The 22,142-nt window shown below is 31.4% G+C and overlaps 1 protein-coding gene across 1 annotated transcript in view; it reads right to left on the reverse strand.

Moving 5' to 3' along the window:
- Positions 1–22,142, reverse strand: part of LOC119676774 (tyrosine-protein phosphatase 99A-like) — a gene marked incomplete at its 5' end in the record, with an annotated part of 569,905 nt that overhangs the window by 541,763 nt on the left and 6,000 nt on the right. Inside the window, 3 exons of the mRNA XM_038088031.1 lie at positions 6,375–6,489; positions 13,663–13,850; positions 18,230–18,411. Coding sequence (XP_037943959.1) covers positions 6,375–6,489; positions 13,663–13,850; positions 18,230–18,411 — 485 coding nt within the window. The remainder of the gene's footprint in view (positions 1–6,374; positions 6,490–13,662; positions 13,851–18,229; positions 18,412–22,142) is intronic.

Here is a 22,142-nt window from a genome sequence, read left to right on the forward strand (position 1 = left end):
TGCGCATTGTAAGAAGTGCAGCGGGAATGCTTAAGGGATTTGTGATTTTATTTCGCAGTTGCAGAAACCGCCATTCAATTCACGAGTTAAAATTTTCCCGTCTTAATGCACTTGGGTGTACTGTTTGCTTTGATATCTGAAATTATAACGAAAAACAAAAACTCATTACAATAATCCGCTGAATTTTTGAACTTAACAGCTTATAGCCAACAACAACGAAACAACACAAACAAGTAAATAAATGGAAAACAATTGCGAATTGCGTAAATACTTTTCACAGTGATTCTTTTCTCTTCATTCAAATAAAAGAATATCACACTCAGCCAACAACAATTGTCGGCACGCTAATTTCCAACTTTATTAAGTACAATTTGGAACTCTGTGCCCGGGGGCGGCACTCATTCAACTTCCACGCGGAAAATACTGCCGAAATACAACTTAAGGTTCAACACCTGCTTTCAATTTGGAATTGTTCCTGAAGTGGTTTGTCAGTGTGGTAAAAGCCTAAAAAGCCTAAAAAGCCTTCTCGAAATATTTATTAGCAAACGAATTTGAATGAGCCGAGTACGATACCAAAACAATTCCGAATGCCGCTGCATTGCTTTCTGTGAGTGTTTTTAGGTGGGCGCCCCAGCCCGTCATGAGTACCGCCAGCTGCATTGTTCGGAAATTCTTCACAAATCTTAATAAACCCACTTATGAGCTTAACGCTGCTAAAAGCAATATCTTCAGAAATGTAACTACAACAAATACTCGCAAGTGGAAAGCATATGAATTCATAAGTGACTTAGAGTTTGATTATGAGCGAGAAGTTTGTACCAATGCTTTTAAAGGATTTTGGATGGCTGTTGCTAGTGTAGAATCACGATTACCTTACATAAAATATTTTCATTTTAATTGTTTCAGTTCAAATGGAATTTAAATCTGTTTCGTGATTATATTTGATTTAGCGTTTACTAGAGTAGGGAAGGTGTAAAAAAAAAGTGTTGAATTTTTTATAACTTATTCCAGTGGCGGTTTTATATGAAAAGAAACCAGTATATATGTGCCTAATAAAACAAATACATACATTTATGTAAAAATATAAAATCATACTTCAAGAGCGGTACTTATAGTTTGGTAGCCGACTATACAGCTAAAGACTGACTTAGTTGTCATAGGTCTAGCGAAAAAATGAAATTTTAACTGCACAACGCAAATCAAAACAGCATAACAACACACACAACACAAGTTTAATCCGATCACCAAATACTTTGCATAGCTGAGATATAAGATTTTTGATTTGATAATAAGATGTCGACGAAATTGAATCTTATACTTCACCTTATATTTACTTTGCAGGAATAATTGAATATTTTGTTATCCTAAACGTAGAACGGGTCAAATGATTTCTTACTGCCCTTTCATCCAATTATTTTATTTCATGTCTCATCGTAGAACCCACCTTGCCGTTCAGAGTTGATTAAAGAAATTACAACAGAGTTATAATTAATTATAACAGGCTTTACTAGTTAGATGTTAGTTATAGCTAATAACACCAAATATGAAATAATCTGTATCTGTCTTAATATCTCAAAGATTTTAAAAACATTAACATACATACATACAGTACTGTAATTTCAATTTGCCCGCATCCTTCCCTAAGAAGTCAAATTTTCTGCGTGATAATAGTATTTTAAACAGTTATTGTATAACATTTCTCTAAATTTTTCACTATTGAATTAACGGTGTTGATAGGTTCTAACCAAAAAAGCGGAGAAAAAACTATAAACGTTATCGGAGAGAGATAAGATCAGAGGACTCTAAAGCCCACATTACATTTATAAGTATAGAGTTATTGTGGAAGAGGGTACAAGATTTGCAGTAGTGACTACAGGGTCCATACGTGTTCGGACGATCCCAATATAGCGAATTTTTTTTATCAAAATTCTTCATAGTTAACATACCTGTATTAGGTATAATACATCAGGTTACATATAACAACTCTGTGTTTATAACGACACTTCTAAAAAACATTTAGTTTTTAATTTGACATATTGATAATATTTTTCTTTTTCTAATTTTTTTTTAACATTATTGAAAAAAAAAATGTACTTCCTTACGTTTTCAGATAATCAATAAATATAGCTATTTTCGTAAATACTTGTTAGAATTTCACGTAATTAAAATTGACGAAATGTCTACAGTATCGTTGGATGATTATAAATTAAGTTGTGAACTTTTCGGACATGGCACGGATGTGCGTGCCGTTGCAGTCGGTGAAACAAGTTGTAATGGAGAAATTATAATCTCTGGTTCTCGCGATAAGACAACTAAGTTATGGAAATGTGAGAATAATGAATTTAATGAAATGATTACATTTGAACACCATGTCAGCTTTGTTAGTTGCGTTTATTATGCAAAGCAGGAGGATTGGATATGCAGTGGCAGTAATGATGGCACGGTTTGCATATATAAAACAGATAGTAATGTTCCCATTTTAATACTAAAAGGACATCAGAGTAATGTTTGTGCTATATCAAGTGGCTTAGAGAGTCGGAGCCTTATAACAGGAAGTTGGGATGGTACAGCAAGAGTGTGGAAAATTAATCGAGAAGGAGTTGCTACATTTCTTAAATTAATTGGACATACAGCAGCTGTATGGGCAGTAGACGCAATGCCCACAGTAAGTCAATATGTAACTGGCTCAGCTGATAAAAAAATTTTTATTTGGAACGATAAGGGTGAAAAAATACGTACACTTTCTGGTCATACTGATTGCATACGTGGACTAGAGGTCTTGCCAAGCAATTTTCTAGTATCTGCTGGTAACGATTCTGTTATACGTTTGTGGGACGAAAGTGGTAAATGCGTTGGAAAGCTAAATGGTCATACTGATTACATTTATTCTATTGCACAAAATACTGGTGTTGGAACAAATATTATTGTGTCTTCAGGCGAAGACAGCTGTTTGCGTATGTGGGATCTAACAGAAGGTATAGAGTTAGGTTTACCTATACTGCACCCTGGCGGATCAGTTTGGTCAGTTGCTTGTTTCAATAATGGCGATATTGTAACTGGTTGTAGTGACGGTGTAGTACGAGTTTTTACTAAAGAGCCTAAACGGTTCGCTAGTGAAGCTAAACTTGAAGCTTACGATAGTGCAATTAACGCCAGGAAACTGCAAATGAATGAAACAATTGGAACTCTCAACATTTCTGAGCTTCCAGGCCCAGAAGCTTTGTTGGTAAGTGGAAAAAAGGATGGTGAGAGTTTACTGGTAAGTTATTCTGATGGTTCAGTTAAGTGTTACAATTGGCAAGCTGATGTATGGAAGCTAGTTGGCGATGTAATAGGCGCTTCTGGTGGAAGTGAGAGTACATTTGGCAAAATACTTTACGAAGGTAAAGAATACGACTATGTTTTTTCTATTAACATTTCAGATTCGCTGCCAGAAATAAAGTTGCCCTATAACCGTGAAGAGAATCCATGGATTGCTGCGCAAGTTTTTTTGAATCTTCATAACTTACCACAGACATATTTGGATCGGGTAGCAAATTTTGTGATTAAAAACTCGAGTGGTAACGTTCCATCAATTGGTGAGAGCAGTTTTCAAAGCTCTTTGTCTGGTAGCACACGTTATTTGCCTGATTCATTACTTGGTAGTATCAACAGTTCTGTTGCATCATTGTCTGATACCAATATTGAGAAGCATTTTCCTATTAACAAATACATAGTATTTCATAAATGTGATGCAGATAAAGTCAAAAAGAAACTAGAAGAATTTAATAGTACGATGCCGAATGAATATAAGGTATCCCAAACAGTTTTGGAGTTGGCTAATTTAATGGCAGAATGTCCAACTGCAGCAGATGAGAATATCGTTATGGCGCTAAATCTTTTGTTGGAATGGCCAAATGACAAGATATTTCCTGTTCTCGATATAATACGTTTGGTGGTTCAAGAAGAGGAGGCTTTTACAATTTTTGAAAACCATCACTTAATGGATAAAATGTTACCACTCTTAAAAACAAATGACGCAAACCAACTAATGATTCTACGTTCTTTGGCTAATATGCTACGTCACAACAATGGACAGGTTCACATCAGGCAACGTTTACATAACTTGCTGCCGCTACTTAAGGACATAAGAGATGGCAGTTCCAATTTGCAAATTGCACTTGCGGTCTTTTACTTGAATTTGTCCATAACCCAGACAAATGACTTAACAACTACTGAATCGTCTAAATTTATTACTGAGGGTCTTTCTGACTTTTTTGAATGGAGTACTGATTTAGAGGCCTGCTATCATGGTATACAAGCACTTGGAAATTTAACAACAACATCAATTCGTGAAAAGATTATTGCTGATGAGTTCCTTACTGAAAGAATTCGTGGCTTTGCAAACTTATCTCAAACTGATGGAAATGCTAAAATAAGTTCGGCAGCTAAAGCACTTTTAGATACTTTCTAATTTTTTTTCTATTTTAAATATGAACAATAAAGAATATAAGTACTTTCTTGTACTGCTGTATTTTTTACTTTTAATGAGAGATTATTAACAATCTGTTATAGTTCTCACTGGGACTTGGCACCAATATTTCATCATGGTGCAGATAATTATGCATAATAGTAGGGTTCTACGAAAAGGTTAGGGAGTTACCTAAACCTCTGTTAGAGAACTATTTCTTGTTTCTTTAAAAGTGTGACTGATTTATAGTACCAACCTATGAGAGAACTATGAGTTTATATGAAGCTTTAAATAGTTTCTGTGTCTACATTCGATTTTCAATTATATCACAATATATTTGACAGAAGCGCTGACTTAGCCTCAAGTTTTCTTCAACTTTTTTCGTAAAGTTTTATTAAAACTCACTTACATGGATGAGTTAAAGAGGATATTATTTAAAATTTTTGTAGATTTTTTTAACTTTTTCACTAGTTCGTTTTTTTCTTGTGGTTAGTGGCATGTTTGTATCTATAACTCGTTGTACTGGTGCAATTCTGTCTTCTATAACTAAGAAATATTGAAAATTCATCACAATTTGTGATGTCGAACTATTATCTATAAGAGATGAAATTGTTCTTTTAAAATAATTTCGCAGATACTCCATTTTATAAAACACTTTCTATAAATATTTCAAAGTATTTAAATATTTTTTAAGTATTTACTAAAAAAATTCAATTAAAATCATTATGCATATATCCTAATAGCACTATTACCATTTACTCCTGTCGTCCTGTTAAAAAGTTTGTTTTCAATGCGAAATTATTTTGTTGTATTTGTACTGCGCTGGCAAAGAAAAGCGAAACCTTATACTCTATGGAGCACCGCAGTGGAACCGCCTGTGGTGAAAATTATGAAACCTAATACTAAACATACTTAGACATTGTACATAAAGCTTACTAAAAGATAGCATTGTGAGAATTTAAAGTACTTCACCTTGAAATACACTTTATTGTTAGGCACTTTTAAATGAAGTCCTTAAAGCAATGAAAACTTTTTCCTTATTTCGAAAAGTTTCCAACTTAATTCCTCACAGTAGCTTAAGTATTGTATGCCCTCAAGTTAATCTGTTAACAACAGTAACAGCAGCAACAACAACAATAATGACAATAGCAGCAATAACTATTGTTATTTGTTGTTAGATGGGCAGGAAGCGTGTATTTCGCAGGAAAAAAGGTCTTCAATTTAACCCATCACCGCATTGCCTTTCAAGCCGATCATTGATATGAAAACATTTGTACGTGCATGTCACGTGAAACTCGTTGATTGTATCCTTTGCGCTTTAACATTTTGACATTTAACTTTGCTTGTCTGTCTGTCAGTCCGTGTGTCTGTATGTCCGTTTGTGCGTCTGCTTGTCTTACTTTCAGGCTTTTTTAAGGTTTCATTTGATTTCTTTTGTAATGAATTCAAGACGACGATACCAAAAAATGGGGTACGAATATTTTGTCTTGTAAGGGATATATATATATATATATATATATATATATATATAATATATATATACATATATTTGTATTATATATGCATAAAGAAAAGAGAAATGTCTAAATATAATATATTGAAATATACAAAAACTTTAGAGTTGTTGTTTTTGTTTATTTTGATGTAAGGATAATAGATTGTAAAAAGTCTTTGAGGCATTTTGAATGGTAATGGATTAGTTTTACATATTTTTAGTTTCTTATTTTCTAATATTTTTTTCCGCAAATATGTTATTACGATTTCTTTTTGGGCTCTGACTTAAGGTTCAATGTCAACTTCATTAGAAGAAATGCGTAAGTTAGTAATGAAAGGTTAATATTATTTTTGTCTCATGAGCATCAATTTGTCAGGGTTTAGCTTTATGTGTTAGGAAAATATATTTAAATTGCTTAACATAACTTACCTCCTTCATCAGTCATGACTAGAATTGTTGTTTCAGGTCCCAACCCCTCAGGATTGAAAACCTGTACAGTAACTTTGTACTGTGTATAAGTTTCCAAATTGTGAATTTCATGACTCTGCAAAATACAAATTTCATATGTAAATAAAAGTTTTATATTGTATAAAAATATATATAAGTTATATATTGTACAGGAGGGGATTCAGCGATAGCAATTTCAAATGGGCATAGAATTATAATGTACAATATAAGTTTTATTTGCAATGAGTATGAAATCTTAGTAATATAACAAATTTGAAAATATATTCCATGTGAGTATACTGCTTTCGTCCATTTCTCTACGGTATGTTTTACTTAAGCTCACTGCGATATATGACAGTTCGTAGACTGATGTCCTACGCTACCGTCGTATGTTTTGATGAACAATTTCATTGTGAAAATTCAATGTCTAGGAGATTGTTTCATCATTTGATTGTCAGAGATAGCGAAAATACACTTTCGGGATCTCCTTAACTTCATCTAGTAAACCAAAGGGTTTAAGTTGAACTAAACACAGTTCTCGTATTATGGTAAGAAGTTAGGAACGAAGATTTTTAATTAATCTTATTTTATTTAAGTTAAATGACTAAAAAGCACTTAGTTTATATAATAATCTCTTTGGACTATAGAAATGAATTGGTATAATAATCTAAGTTAAGTCAAGGAAAATCAGGGCAAATCTTCTTCTCCTCTTCTTTGTTGGACATTTTCGAAAATTTAATATTTGTGTAACTTGTGTAACTGCAAAGTGAAATAAACTGCAATTTGAATTTGAAAACGAACTTAAATTATTTGTGGAGCAAATAAAGTCAAAAAAAGTTTTGCAGCAAATCAAGTGTTGAAGTATTTGTGCAGGCAAATCAATTGAACTCCTGAAGTTATTCAATTTTCAAAAATAATATTTTCTGCATTTCATCATTTTGTAAAATGATTTTAGTATACATTTTTGGATTAATGCCTTTATACTTCTCTAATGTAATTTTCGTTTAACATTTGTGGAAAGTTTAATTTATATATACATATACTTTATAACATACATATATGGTACTTAAGATAAGTGTTTAATTGAAAACAGTGATAAATAGCAAATTCAATGGACTAAACATACACTAAATTTCTGGAAAGGTTCATTAGTTGCAAGACGTTGCCTTGAAAGGCATGTTAGATTTCATCACATTTTCCAAATCCACATATGGGCCAACTGGTCTTAGTGAAATCATTATATTAAAATAATATATTCAATTCAACTTAACATATAGCAACTCAGTTTTTACACTTTTAGGATTAGATCCTTCTAAAAATATGCTAAAGAGCTTTTATAAGTGTAATTATAATCATAGTATAAAGTAAGTGAGATTATAAGAGAAGAATTACTTAAAATATATTTAATGTATTTATTGGAATAGTTTCAGTTCAATTTTAGTTTCTAAATTGTAATTCAAAATCTAACAACCATTGCCATTATATTTGGTACACTTAACAACTATTTATAAAAATGTGTTTATGTTAGTTGATCTATAACTTCACTTTAATTTCAAATAAGTATCTTTACTTTCCGGAGTGAAATGCTCATTAGTATTGCATATCTCATTTATGCAAAATTGCACTTATACATCACTGTTACGATTATTATATGTGATGATGATTATACGAGTTTACAAGGAATAATCGTTATCTGAGTCATTCGACTTGCCCTTGTGCATTCGACGAGATTTATGTTGTACTGGGAAAAATTAAATTTATCAAAGGTTCACAAACGCGGAAAACCTCAGAAGTAAACCGCACACAAATGTACAAATGTACGCGAGCGGTCATTTATTGAGGTTTACTGGGTCTGGTTTACAGACGTGCATATATTAAATCATTCCACAGTGTGGAGAATGAAATGAAATTCATGTCGGGATTTTAAAACGAATTTGGTGCATTCAAGTTTCGTTGCCACTGACTCAATTGTATGTATTCGGTTGCAATATTCGTTCTTTTGAAGATAATAAAGATACTTTAATGAAAAAAAAAATATTATTTCAATATTTTGAAAATACTATGAAAAATTCTTTTAAAGTTTTATTACTATTGAATTTATTTTATTTAATTAAAATCATCTTGTAATATGTAGTATTGATAACACTGGATGATAGGGTCATGAGTCATGGCCAATTTTATACAGAGATATTTATTTTTAACTTTTAATTTGGGAAAAGTTTTTATTTTTATTACTTTAAATTTATATATTAGTCCAAATGTATTGTATATGTATTTAAAAATGAATGTAATTACGATATTATTATGGAGCTTCTTAACTCCTTTTATAGCAGTGACAAGGATTAGATTATAATCGTTGTCTAAAATGAGAAATAAATCTAATTATTTGGAAGAAATGGCATAGATATACTGCCATAAGTCTGATTTAAACCCAAAGATATTGACCCGCTGTGATACCACTAAAAATTTGATATCATGTTTAAAGAAATTTCGGGTAGAGATAATAATATTTTTGACCGGAAAACCACAATAAACAAGCAATGTCTTTAACGTATTGTTTGCGTATGTTGGTTACACATTAAAGAAAGTGAAAACATTTGTCGGAAGAATTCTAGGTAATGGCAGAGTAGAAGAGGCAACATATTTCTGTTGCTCTACTGAGTCACAATTTCGGTAGTAACCAGGAAAACCACTTAAAAGAAAGCAATAGCGTTAGTACATATGTAGTGGATTTTAAGAATTGGGAACCTATATTCGAAAAACGCTTTCTGGATAGGTACATAAAGATATATTATATCCTTCAGATTTGTAATTGACATAAGGTTCTAAAATTGGTTGTAGGACTTCAGTTTAAAAAAAACATTAAAATGTTTTACTGGATTTATGAGTATCTTTTCATATCGTCATACTTTAGCCATTATTAGAAGCTAAAATGCACTGCGACTGCAAGCAAATGTTAAGTTCTTGTATTCTCTACACTTTTGTATTAAAAATTAAAAGATTTTTATGTTGGCATACAAATAATATCCATTATTTAAATATTTAGTAAATTTTTAAGAGAAAAAAATTTTAATTGTGTTTTCATAATCGAAACTTTTGGATGATAATGTAAAATAGTGAATATCTATTAAAATTCATAATATGAAATATATGCATATGTACTCGGTTTACCCAACATAATATACGATGCACCATAAAGTGAGGATATTGTGTTATATATTCATAATACCGCAATTTATGAACAAACTTTAAACTTTTCTTTTGTGCTTTAATCCTTCGCTGCATGTTCAGATTAGGTAGAAATTTCGTTGTATATTTTAACAAATAAATCCAAATTTTTTATTCAATCCTACCGCATACCGTACCGCATACCCCACCGCACACCCTACGACGTACAGCAGCAGCGCAGCATATACTCGCATTTGTACTCAACTTCAGCTTTATTTGTGACACATAAAAGAAAAATATTATCTTGTTGCAGTTGCATTATCAACATCAGGTTTCAGTCGGTATTTTAGCAACATTTTATAGCAAAGTACGTAAATACTTTTATTTCCCTTTATTTTCCCACTATGAATTAGTGCGGAGTATCTAAGTTTGTGTGCATATAAAAAAATCGTAAAAAACTTTACAACGTACGTAATTTTTTCCAGCTCGAAAATGGAACTTAAGTTGCACGTTCTCGCTCGTAGTATAATATTTCAACATCAAAGCGTTATGCAAAAATGCACAGATACACATACTAACAATCACAAAATGTTCAGCAAAATGTTATATAGTCAAAAAAAAAACACTGAAAAAAATCAAAAAAAATAAAATAAAATTAAAGAAAAAATAAAAACATATAAGATAAGGAAAAATATGCATTTGGGAGCGTATAAATCCGTACGTGAGCATTATCGCTGATAGTTACTGAATATAATTTTATATAATAAAAAAGTTAAGCACTAAATGGAATAAATAAATTTAAGTGCATAATTTACTTTCATTCTTATCGAATTAAATATTTGATATAATAAATAACACAAATTGTTTACTCCTAATAATTTGTAAAGAAATTGTTTTCAATAGATTGTAGATTGTTGTTTTGTTTCCGCTTTTATAATTTTTAAAGATATGCATATGAGTAAGAAATACACATGAATCCCTGTTGAGAGTTTAATCAGATAAAAATACATATATTCATATTTTGTTAATTTACAAGTACAAGGCTGTTTCTTCTATAGTGAATTAGTAAGTTGGCGAAAAAAAAACTAAAAAACTAATATAACAAAGTTCTAATTGTAATCTATAGTTAGTATAGTATATACATGACTTCCTGTTGGGAGATTAATCAGATATATATATAATTATGTTATTATTGATACGAGTACAGGGCTGTCTCTTCTATAGCGAATTAGTAGCTGGCGAACAAAAAACTTCAAAAAACTATTATAACAAAGTTTTAATTTCAATCTATAGTCAGTATAGTATACACATGACTCCCCGTTGAGAGATTAATCAAATAAAAATACATATTTTATTATTGATACGAGTACAGGGTTGTCTCTTCTATAATGAATTAGTAGGCTGGCGAGAAAAGTTAAGATTAACGAACAAGGCTTAAAAAAACGAAAATAACTAAGGTTTGTTTCGAATCTGTAGAGCTAAAAGTTTTATGTAGTGATCAAGTTTTCAAACAAATATTTTTCCAATATATTGTTCGGGGTTTGCTAATAACACATTTCAATGATGATGTATTTCACAAAGTATTTCATAATTCTGTATACTTTTTGATAACTAGTTAACGTACAACTGGAAATAGCTCGACCTTAGCTTGACACATATTCATTTTCAAAGCCTCTGCAGTTTGAAGACTATCCGCATAAACGCCATCCACCCAGCCACCCCATAAAAAAAGCAAGCGCTTACAAATTGCATGGTTTTTCTGGTTTACTTATCTTACAAATCATGAAATAACAAGTTCTGAACAATTCTTACACAATAAATCCAAAACAAGGCGTTTTGAGACTAATGAAATCGTCTTCTTTATACTACTTATCTTCTATAATTATATCTTCAATTTCAAATCATGTTACTGTATCGATCATAGCAATCAAGAGTAATGGTTTATGACAAATTTTTGACATTGTCAAATAAGTAACGGCGTATTGTACCTCTACCATATTAAATGCCATACCATAGTGGGTTTTTTGTGATTGCAAAAGTCATAAGACAATTACTAATGAATTTTAGATGTAAACATCCCAGATGAGACAATTTTTGTGTTAGCATATATACAATCCGAAAAATGTGGTTATCAGTAAAGACAATACGAATTGTATATCAGTCCCATTAGAAAAGATATTCGATGCGAAATCTGCTTAGACTACTATCATCAGTTTGAATTAAATTTTCATGATTTCAGCGCGTTCAGCGATTGATAAACGAATCATATTGTAATATGGCACAACTTTCATCAGACATGTGTCGCATGTCACATGTCTAGTGTTGAATTTTGATAAGAAAGTAGATAAGGATTTATGTAACAAAAAAAAATAAATAAATAGAAATAACATACCATAAAAATAATTTTATCTGTATAAGTCAATAAGAGTATCATATACTGCAAACTTAGTAGCGTATATTTATAACGCAATTAGAAATATTAAAATTTAATTTTTATTTTTATCTCAGCAAAAATACAGGAATAGCCTAAAAACTGACTTAACGTAATATACATTTTCTTCGACATTTAGTCAGTGAAAAATATTAGATTGATATTCAGATGTCTGAGTTGGTGAATCAGCACCTTTACTCTATTTTATCTGTGGACAGTTTTAAGTCACACTAAATGCGGGGCTTTATAACATGATGGATCTGATGTCTTTGTATCTGCCTGTGTTTATCAAATTTCGCTGTATTTTTAGGATACTGAGTGTTGGATTATTGTGACTGTCAATTGTATTGAACAGTTTCAAAGCACGATCTTTAATGTATTTTTCAACTGAATCCACTCTCAGATCTCTGTGGATATCGGTTCCTCTTACATACTATGGGGCGTTAACCAGTTTTCTTTTGCCCTCTTTGAAGAATTTTTAAAGTTGAGCTTGGCGCTTGGCAAAACGCTATACTGCCATAGAGTAGTCCTGGTTTAATAATTTGCTTAAATATGCAAATATATTTTTTTTATTGTAAAAACTTTAAATAAATACAGTGAAATTCTGATTGCTTACGAATTCCTATGGCGATGCTTAATTTGGTATTCAATGTCTTAGGGAATTCATGCAACAAATTAAAAACAAATCATTTCTGTGAATCCTTAGTACGGAATCACTTAAACGAACCCGAAATGCTTAGTAACGATTCATGTAATTCAATCGGAATTTCCAACAAAACTTTGTACTTTCCTACTAAGATGCGTAAATTAGTTTTTAATGTTTGACATAAGCTTTTGAGTATTGTGACAACAACAACAATAACAACAGTAACAACAACAATTGAAATAGCGAAAATTGTGTCACACACCGAGAAGTCAGTGTCATAGTACCACAGGTAAGAACACGAATTGCTCTCTAAGCATGAGATACTTTGAAATGCGCCAAAACATTTCCGAATTGTAGTTGGAATTGGATTTGGTGTTCGGAGTTTGGAGTTTGGGGCTGAAGTCAGTGAAGTTGGCACTTAAGTGTTTGTAGCAATGGCGATACGGCAATGGCAGTTCAGCGCAGTTCAGCGCAGCGCACCCTTGACAGTTCCTGCGTTAAGTTTTTATCTCTTATTTGATTTTGGATTTTATTTAAATTTTGTTTTCCATTTGTCTTTTTGGTTTTGTTAAAATTAAAACCGAAAATGATATTCACGTAACATGACAGCAAATGAAAATAAATGACACTGAAAGGTAAATGTTGACGATGAAGCTCCGCGCCCCGCGCATCTAGTACCAAACACGGAAAACTGAGCACCGCCAAGCGATGCTATACCAGTGCAGTACCACAGTCTATTGCAAATGCCATAGGAGTAACGCTAGGCGAAGGGCAAGTGACATTAACGAATGTAACACAAAAATGTTGGCTTTCCCATTGTCAGAAATTATAAGAATCAATTATGAATCTTTTGGAGCTTTTGTTAAAAATGATTGTTGTTGTTGTTGTTGTGGTGGCAGTGAATTCCGGATACGCTATTACAGGATTTAAGCTCTAAATGGCTTACAATTGTGGCTGACTTTTTTGTTGTCTGTACATGTGTGCGTGTGTGTGTGTGTGAGGACCTAAAAATTTTATGTACTTACCTCAACGGTGTTATCGCGTATGTAAATCTCTTTGGTATCATTTGGATCCCGATCTCGTGGTCTGTACGTGATGCGGTAGCCAAGAAATTCGCCAAGTATAGTGTCAGCTGGTGGGGGTTTCCATGAAATATAAACCGAAGTGGACGATGTGTTGTGGGCGGTTGTCGGTATTGGCTTTCCCGTTGGAGCTGCAAGTAATTAGAGTAGAAAAAATAAAAGCATTAATTTTTTAATATTTTTTAAACTTTTTTGTTTTGTTTTTGTTTTAATGCATAGCAAATATAAGTTAGAGTAGAAGTTATATTTTTCTCCGTTTTCAGTTTGAAGTTAAAAATGTATGAAGTGATTTGTGCAGTGTTTAAGTCTCAAATTTTAATAGTGTGACAGTGTCTGCGGTATTGTCAAGTTGCTTTGTGCCTTAAGTTTGTGTTTCCGTACTTCGTCCCTTTCCTTCCTCGAATAAGATATTTTTTACAATTTCTTTAACTTGCTGCTTTGGAACTTTTTCCTACTGCATGCTTAGGCTTGAGCTTGCCAATCATTCTTCTCTGACATGATTTGAACTTTCTTGGCTTTACTTCTGGAATCTTTTTCCAGAATTTTTCGTTGCTTTTTTTTGAGAATATTGCTTAATGATGCGTAAACTGCGTGGCTTGTAGAAATATTTTTAAAAAAGGTGTCAAAGCAATTTTTTTAGCTGTCATCTCGAGCAGTGCTTCAATGAGTACGTAAATAAATCAAAAATAGTTTGGAAGATACTAAACTTATTCAGGCTCTTGTAAAATAGAGTAGAAGTTGGAAATTTAAAACCTTTTTTAAATTGACTAAACATTTTTTGTAAAATGTGACTTAAAATTATATTTGTGATGGTATTAATATTAACTTTATTATTTGAAGTGGATCTATAATTGTGAATAAATTAAATAAAGTTTATAAAAATTGCTAAATCACGAAAATTATGGGTAAAACAAACATTGAATGATATTTTTAAGCACTACTTTAAAATCTGAATAAAACTACAACTATTTTTTCCATGAAAATCATATGTACTAATATATACTAAATGTATACTAAATATATACTAAATGGATAGAGGTTTTTGTTATATGATTATGTATATAAGGCGCACTCCAACGTAAAGAGAAGTTTCTTAAAACAAGTTCTTGTAAGAGGATTATCTATTGGTAACTATTACTCTTGATAAGATAGAATACATTTGGACAAGTAGAAGCGGAGTTCTTGTTAAAGTAGTTTAAAGTGATTTTCAATTTCAGAAGGTTTATAAATCAGAAAAAGGTTTTCTTTCATCAGTAAGTGCATTATTTTCGAAACGGTTTAAGTCTAAAACCACTGAATCAGGCTAATATGAAAAGTAGTTAGTAGTTCTGATGCGTTTTTTGACTATTAAGTTAGTTATAAGTATTGTTCAATGAGTGATTATTTTAATAGTTATTTCCAAAACAAATCATGTGTACACTTTATGTAAAATCGATAAATTGAGGTTTTGGAGATTTTTAACTTGAAGTCAATGAGTTCCAATGATGATTTGGACTGATCTCCGACGATTTCAAGCATAGCTTTGGTGGAATCTATGATAATTACACATTTCAGTTAGTAAATGACATCATTTATGTTGTCTGAAAAGTTTTGTAATCCCATATAATACTCGTTCACTCTGTCACATTATAAACAATTATTCTATAAAGTTGTCTTATCAATTACTTTTACAAAGTTTAGTTAGTTTTAGTGGAGGGAGAAACGAGTCCTCCTAAATTAGCTAAAAAGCCGTTTTGAATCCACAAAACCTCATAATAGCGGGTAATAGAGAAAAAGTCAAGCTAGAACCAGCCAGAAGCATTTATAAAGCCAATGCTAGAGATATCGCCGAGTGTGTTGAAGAAGGTGGCCCCCAGAAACTTCAGACTAGTTCTGAACAAACCTGGACATTAACACATCAGGTGTTTTGGTGTCTTTTTTTCGAGAGCTGGCAGACATGCATTGCAGGTATTGACTTAGAACAGGTCCAGTGCCCTGTAAAGACAGGTATTAACTTAGATACCTCTGATTTGCTTCTGTATAATACGTCAGAGATTCTACATTTGGAATAAATTGGCCATGTAACCCTCGACCTGGCTGCTGAGGTGGCATTCAGAAAGTTTATTTTTGTAAATCTTTCACTGTCATTTCAAATGCAAAAATTAAAGTTTTATGCTTCCGAATATTATGAAATTTTCATAAGTTACCAGCAAGAGATCTATATACAAGACCTATTCTTTAATATTAGGATTGCCTACTATATATGTATTCGTAAATTCAAAACTGACTTAAATTACAATATTCGTTAATAACAAGCTTCTATATGCAGGACAGTATTATTGTAAAAATAATGCTTTGAGCAAAAAACCAATTATTTGTCTGAATAACCAGTATGTACTTCGATATGGAAAGCAACTTTAACATAAATTTCAACAATAACGCATATGCACGTGTAAAGTTTAAGTATTCCAATTAGTCCTGTTAAATGTGCATTAACGCAAATATGCTTCCATATCCTTGAGCGAAAATATTATGCACCTTTATGTTGTATTTAATGCGAACACCGCAGGCATGCGGTATTACTAGTTTAATAAAAGTACCGCAACTTTACCGCACTAAGAACTTCAGGACAAAGCAGCTGTTTGCATTCCTAACTAACCGAAGGCCTCATAAAATTGGTTAATTGTTGATTGATTGCAACGCATGGTTGTGGAGACGCGGCAAATGAATTTAAATTTCTGATTGAATGCTATGTTAATTGTTTAATTTATTTATATAAAATAGATAGCTGTGTATCTAAATAAATGAATGTATCTATAGGAAATAAAACATATACCGCAAATTCAAATTCTTTATCAAAATTCTTTAAAACTCGAAATAGTCCTTCTGTAAGTTTTGAAGAGAAGTCTGTATTTTTGTTTAAAAATTTAAAAAATATCGTGGCATCAAAATTTTGCTTATTATAATTTTATTGTAAGAGTTGAATGGATTTCAAAATGAGTTATTGACATACAGCATATATATTCAAATATCCTTGAAAGCGGAAGTCATTTCTAAGGGCTTTCAATTGATTCTATTTTGTAACACGTTTTTTTACCCTTTTATTTTGTGTTTTGAAAAAACTCAATAGCACCATAAATTTTATTTGCTAACACAGTTTCAGATTGTTTATAGCCGCACATCATTTCTATTTCCATTTTCATTTTCATTTTTGGGCTATTCAGCGTTATATCTATGAGCGGAAAAACTGTTTGCATTTGTACGAGAATGAGTACTGAGTCACACATGTTGTCGGGCTTAAGGACCTCTCTGCGTTCATGCGTCATTTGCTGTGTTTTACATGTTGCGCAGTTGTTACCGAACGCACTTGTGTCAATATTTGACAATTCGCCGTTTATATCAATTTTATATGAGCGCTCATAAAACCGCAATACACCCGCAGATACACGTAGGAATACATTGCATAAATATTTAAATACTTCTCGGGAATTTTTCGCCTTTATTCTGGCTCCTGAAACATACTTTCCCAACTGCATTTAAGTATGTAACAGTTTTGACAGCTAAAGTGCGAGTACTTCGGCTTGAAGTATCGCATCAATTGCCATTGTAACATGTTGCATGCGCGTTAAAATTCAAAAATAAATTTCAACAAAAGTTGTGCTAAGTGTTCAGTCATTGAATTTATCAAAATTTTAAAATTTAAATTCAAAATTTAAAATTTCGTTAAAAACACACAACATACGGATGTATATCCGTATGTATCCGTCTGTTGTGCACACACAATTGCAATAAAGCGGCATACACTGCGTATGAGTACCAATGGAAAGTGCTACCGCATAGCATAATGTTGCTATAAATTCTCAATAACTTTGTGTAATTATTGTCGAAAATTAACGCGTTTAGTCTGCAAACTTGGTTTGCGAGCGCTGAAAATTGAAAATGTTACGGACCTACCAATCAACCGACTGTGCTTTGCTGGTATTTCTTTTTGGTGTGAAAAGCTACAGTCATTCGTTAATAAAGCCATTGGTGGATGCACCCTTCCAGCAATTCCCTGCATGCGGCTCCACTCGTGTGTCGCTATAAAATGAGGCTGTAATTTTAAGTACGTCGGGTTTGTTTTGATGTCATGTTTACAGTTGCTTTATCATGATTCGAAGGTGTTATTGATGTGTCCCGCGCACACAATGAGTGCTATATTGGTTGAATGTAAAGGATATTGCCGGAGTGTAAAATAATTAAATGTAGTTTGCCTGGTTTATGGTGTAATTGAGCAAAGTCGAAAGGCAGCAGTTAATATGGCTGCTACAATGGTGCAAAGGAGCATAAAAATAAATTCATTGAAACTTTAATGAATCACTTTTGCTGATACGGAAGAACAAAATAAAATAATTAAACGACTTCGGCTTAATTTGTAGTTTTATGATAAGCCTGACAAGTCAAAAGGCTTTAAATTTTAATCATTTCAGTATTGCTACTAAAACTGAAGAAATAAAAGCAATAATGGATTGAGTTTTGTAGTTTTACTTACCTTCTCTCAATGTGACAATGTAGTAGGACTCCTTGGACGGCGGACTTATGCCTAATTTGTTTACTGCAAGCAAACGAAAACTGTAGACTGTGAAGGGTATAAGTCCAGTTACTTGATATGATGTTGTATTTGTTTTTGTAAATATTTGCGATACTTGGTCCCAAGGTCCATTCTCACCCACTCTGCAAATGGAGAAGGGAATTGAAATTATTTTAATATTTTTATAAATGAAAAAATTAGAACATTTTTATTAAGTGTGACCATATTCTACAATGCTATTAGTCCAATAATTATTCTATGGAATAAATACCTTATCAAATAAAAAATTCTTGTTGATTTATAGCATAAGTGAAACTAACGTAATACATCTAAATGACAAGAAAGTATTGGTTATAGATTCATTCGCAATTTGGAAGAAATGAATTGAAAAAGCCGAAAAATTATTGTTCACTTGAAAAAAAAGTTATTACATATAACATAGGTATAGGATGAATAGATTAAAGAAAATGAAACTCTTACAAATGACTAAATTACTAAAATCATCCCTGATATATATAATGTATTTCTCGTGAAGAGTCATATTTTATCTTCCATTTTTGTTACTATTTTCCATTTCAGAACACAAAGAATTGAATAAGGAAACTCTTAATTGAATTTATTGGGGTGCTTTAATATAAGCATTTCTAAATCGCGATATTAAAAAGTAAATTAATATCCCGAAACTGCCTCTAAACTAAGTCACTACAATAACGAAAAATGCTTTGATCTTTTATTAAATGATTTTCACTCGTAGTTAATTAAAATTCTAATAAAAAATAATTGGGCTCATTTAGAAAATTGCTTTGAGAGATTAATACACACTAATATATTAATAAGTTACTTTATTTTAAGCTTGTTTAATCTTAATCCATTATTATTAATTATTAGATGCATTCTAATTAGTTTCGTTATTAATTAAATTTCCAATGAAACGTCGTAGTTTTCGTAAGTAAAATTTTTAGTGTAATTAGTAATGATATTAGGAAATAAATAATAAAAAAATTAGAATAAATTTACTTAAAGGTATTAGTTAAAAATAAATACGAAATAATTTAATCAAAATATTTCATAAATTAGCAATGAAAGCTGGAATAATAATTAAATGCTTTTGATTAACATAAGAGAGCTAAAGAGTTTGTGCTTATGTGGGACTAAAAACTATATTAATTATTATTATGATTTTGTACTATTCTTCCCTTTCATCTTTACTACAAATATCTCAACACTTTTCAAACATTTATATAATCTTCTCTTATAACAAGACTTGTTAGGTGTCGTTATGTAAATCTCTTTTTAAACCAAATTCATTTTCCTGAAACATCTAGAGAATCATGAAAAGTTAGTCGCCGCTAGGAGCTGGAATACGTATGCTGTGGAAGGAATTTAGCGAACAGTTACAAAAGTATGACCAATGCAATGATTAACTTATATTATTAGTGCAAGTATAAACTATGTTTGGCTCATTGGTTCTTTGTGTCACTTTATGATAAGACTCAAAGCTTTAAGAACTACCACTTAGCTTTGGCAATTCAAAAAAAAACTCTACAAAAGGAGGTCTTGAAGTTGGCTAAGATCATCTAAAAAATAAGCTCCTTCATATTTAGTTGATGAAACAAATACGCTGAAGAATATATAATAGACTTTCTTTATTGTTCCCAGAACTGCAATGGGAAGAGATTTAGAGATTTATCCTTCTGTCATGGTTCCAGCTATGATTATTTCTACAAACTTACAACAAGGCTGTATGATCGTGGGTATATTCAGCAAATAAATGGTGATTTTGTTAAAACAAAAGTTTCACATAATTTTCAAAGAAACTCTAGTTAACAGTATTTTCTATTGCTAAGAAGTAAATATTACATTTTTCCATTTTTCATTTTAAAAATATAGATATATATATATACTTGGAATGCTATTAAATTTTGACGTGAAATTGAAGGTGAAATTTATTTCTTCATAATATTCCATAGAATATATTCTAGAATACATTGAGTAACTCATTTTGCACCAATGGCTTAGATAACACTAAAAGAATATTAGCGTTTAAGGATCATATTACATAGTTGACATGTACCGTGAGACTTAGAGACGAAGAAGTTTTCTTCCAACGTATTTAGTTTGGGGTAAAGAAGAGTAAAATGCATTTTTGTAGATAATATTTAGTACGAACGAAGTATCTAGAATTTCTTAAGTACCTATTCTGTAAAACTGTTTGTCAAAAAACTCAATGAAAACTATGACCGAAGCAGTTAGTTGCCATACGGCATGTGATTTGCTTCTGCTACTAAAACTAGTAATACTTCAAGGAAGAAGTATTGAGGCAGTTATGGTCACAAATCAAAATTTCCAGGATTAGTTGATAGTATCGCTTAATAAGATTACGACTAATATACGGTGGATTCTATTAAGTGTTGATATACAAATATAATAGTTTCTAAGGCGACAAAATACATATTGAGCGATTGATATTTATCCGTTATTTTATGTAACCATTATGCATACGTTTTTCAAGGCTTAAACAGTGTACCAATAGTGTATTTAACTATATTTAAGCATGCTTGAATAAAGATCTACAATATTTATTTAGTGATTAAATCAATTAAACTTTGTAATTAAACAAGAGCACTTAAGGTATGTCGCAACTCGTTCACACGAGAAGTTAATTATAATGTATAAAAGCTATCATCACATGGCAATAGATAAGGTTACCTCATCTAATAATAATTCAATCAAGTATTTTATTATTAGAGACAGTAAAAGCAGTAAAAGTATAAACAATTGTTCAATTTTGACACATGAAAATACTTTGATTTGTGATGAAAGCAATTTATATTTACACACTCAAATTAACAGGATACGTTTACATTTTTAATTAGCACTTATTTGTCTTTAGAACTTCTTTTGTTGATCTGAGCAGGCAAACAAACTCAAAATCATGAAATAATATTTATTTGCACAATAAAGCACATGTACGGATCGGAAGGAAGTAGATGCCTCATTATAGAAAAACATTTGAATGTAAAACGACACTTTCGTGTATTTATTTAAGTGCAAATTAATTATGCTTTTATGCAAACGAAAGTCGAATCAGAGAAAAATACAAATATTGTTTGCCTAGCAATTATTTTATTTGTACATAGAAAGAAATCCACACAAAGCCAAGGGCGAGAACAAATACGAACGTGCAACATTCAACAATTTTCAAAAAATTTGGTTAAATTTAAATGATTGCCCCAAATGAAGCAGCACGTGAAGCCCTTTTTGTGAGGTGAAGAAATAATAATTTTACTAAAATAAACTCAAATGTTTAGACATTGTGCAGTCAATTAAAAATAGCATAAAATTAAAAATTGTAATTTCATCTTCTACGCTCCTTACAAGCCAAAATCGTACATAAGTGCTACACATAAGCTACACATAAAAGAGTTCCCATGCCTAAATTGCTGCTTTAATGAATAAATTTTCATATAATTTAGCAGCGTTTCAGGGCGAAACATAAAAAGGCACAAGACACAAGGCACAAGGCAAAAGGCAGAAGGCAAAAGTGTAACTTACAAAACAAGGTTGCCAACAGCAATGCGAAATTTTTAATTAAGTTCATCATGAGGCCCGAAATAAAAGAAATTAGCACAATTCAACCCATTGAAGCCGAAATACTGAAAAATTGCTATTCGTACATGCAGAAGAATATGTGCACATGAAGGATTTCATTTCAATAAAATTAATATAAATATTTTAATATTAAAAAGCACAGAAAATATTCCATACGTGAGTATATAAATACCTATATTAACCCATGATGCTTAACCAAAACAAAAAAAAAAGAATACGTTTTGAACCATCCGCCCACGGTTAAATAAATCAAAGCAAACCC

The sequence above is a fragment of the Teleopsis dalmanni genome, chromosome 2 (assembly GCF_002237135.1).
Source record: "Teleopsis dalmanni isolate 2A chromosome 2, ASM223713v2, whole genome shotgun sequence".
NCBI lineage: Eukaryota > Metazoa > Arthropoda > Insecta > Diptera > Diopsidae > Teleopsis > Teleopsis dalmanni.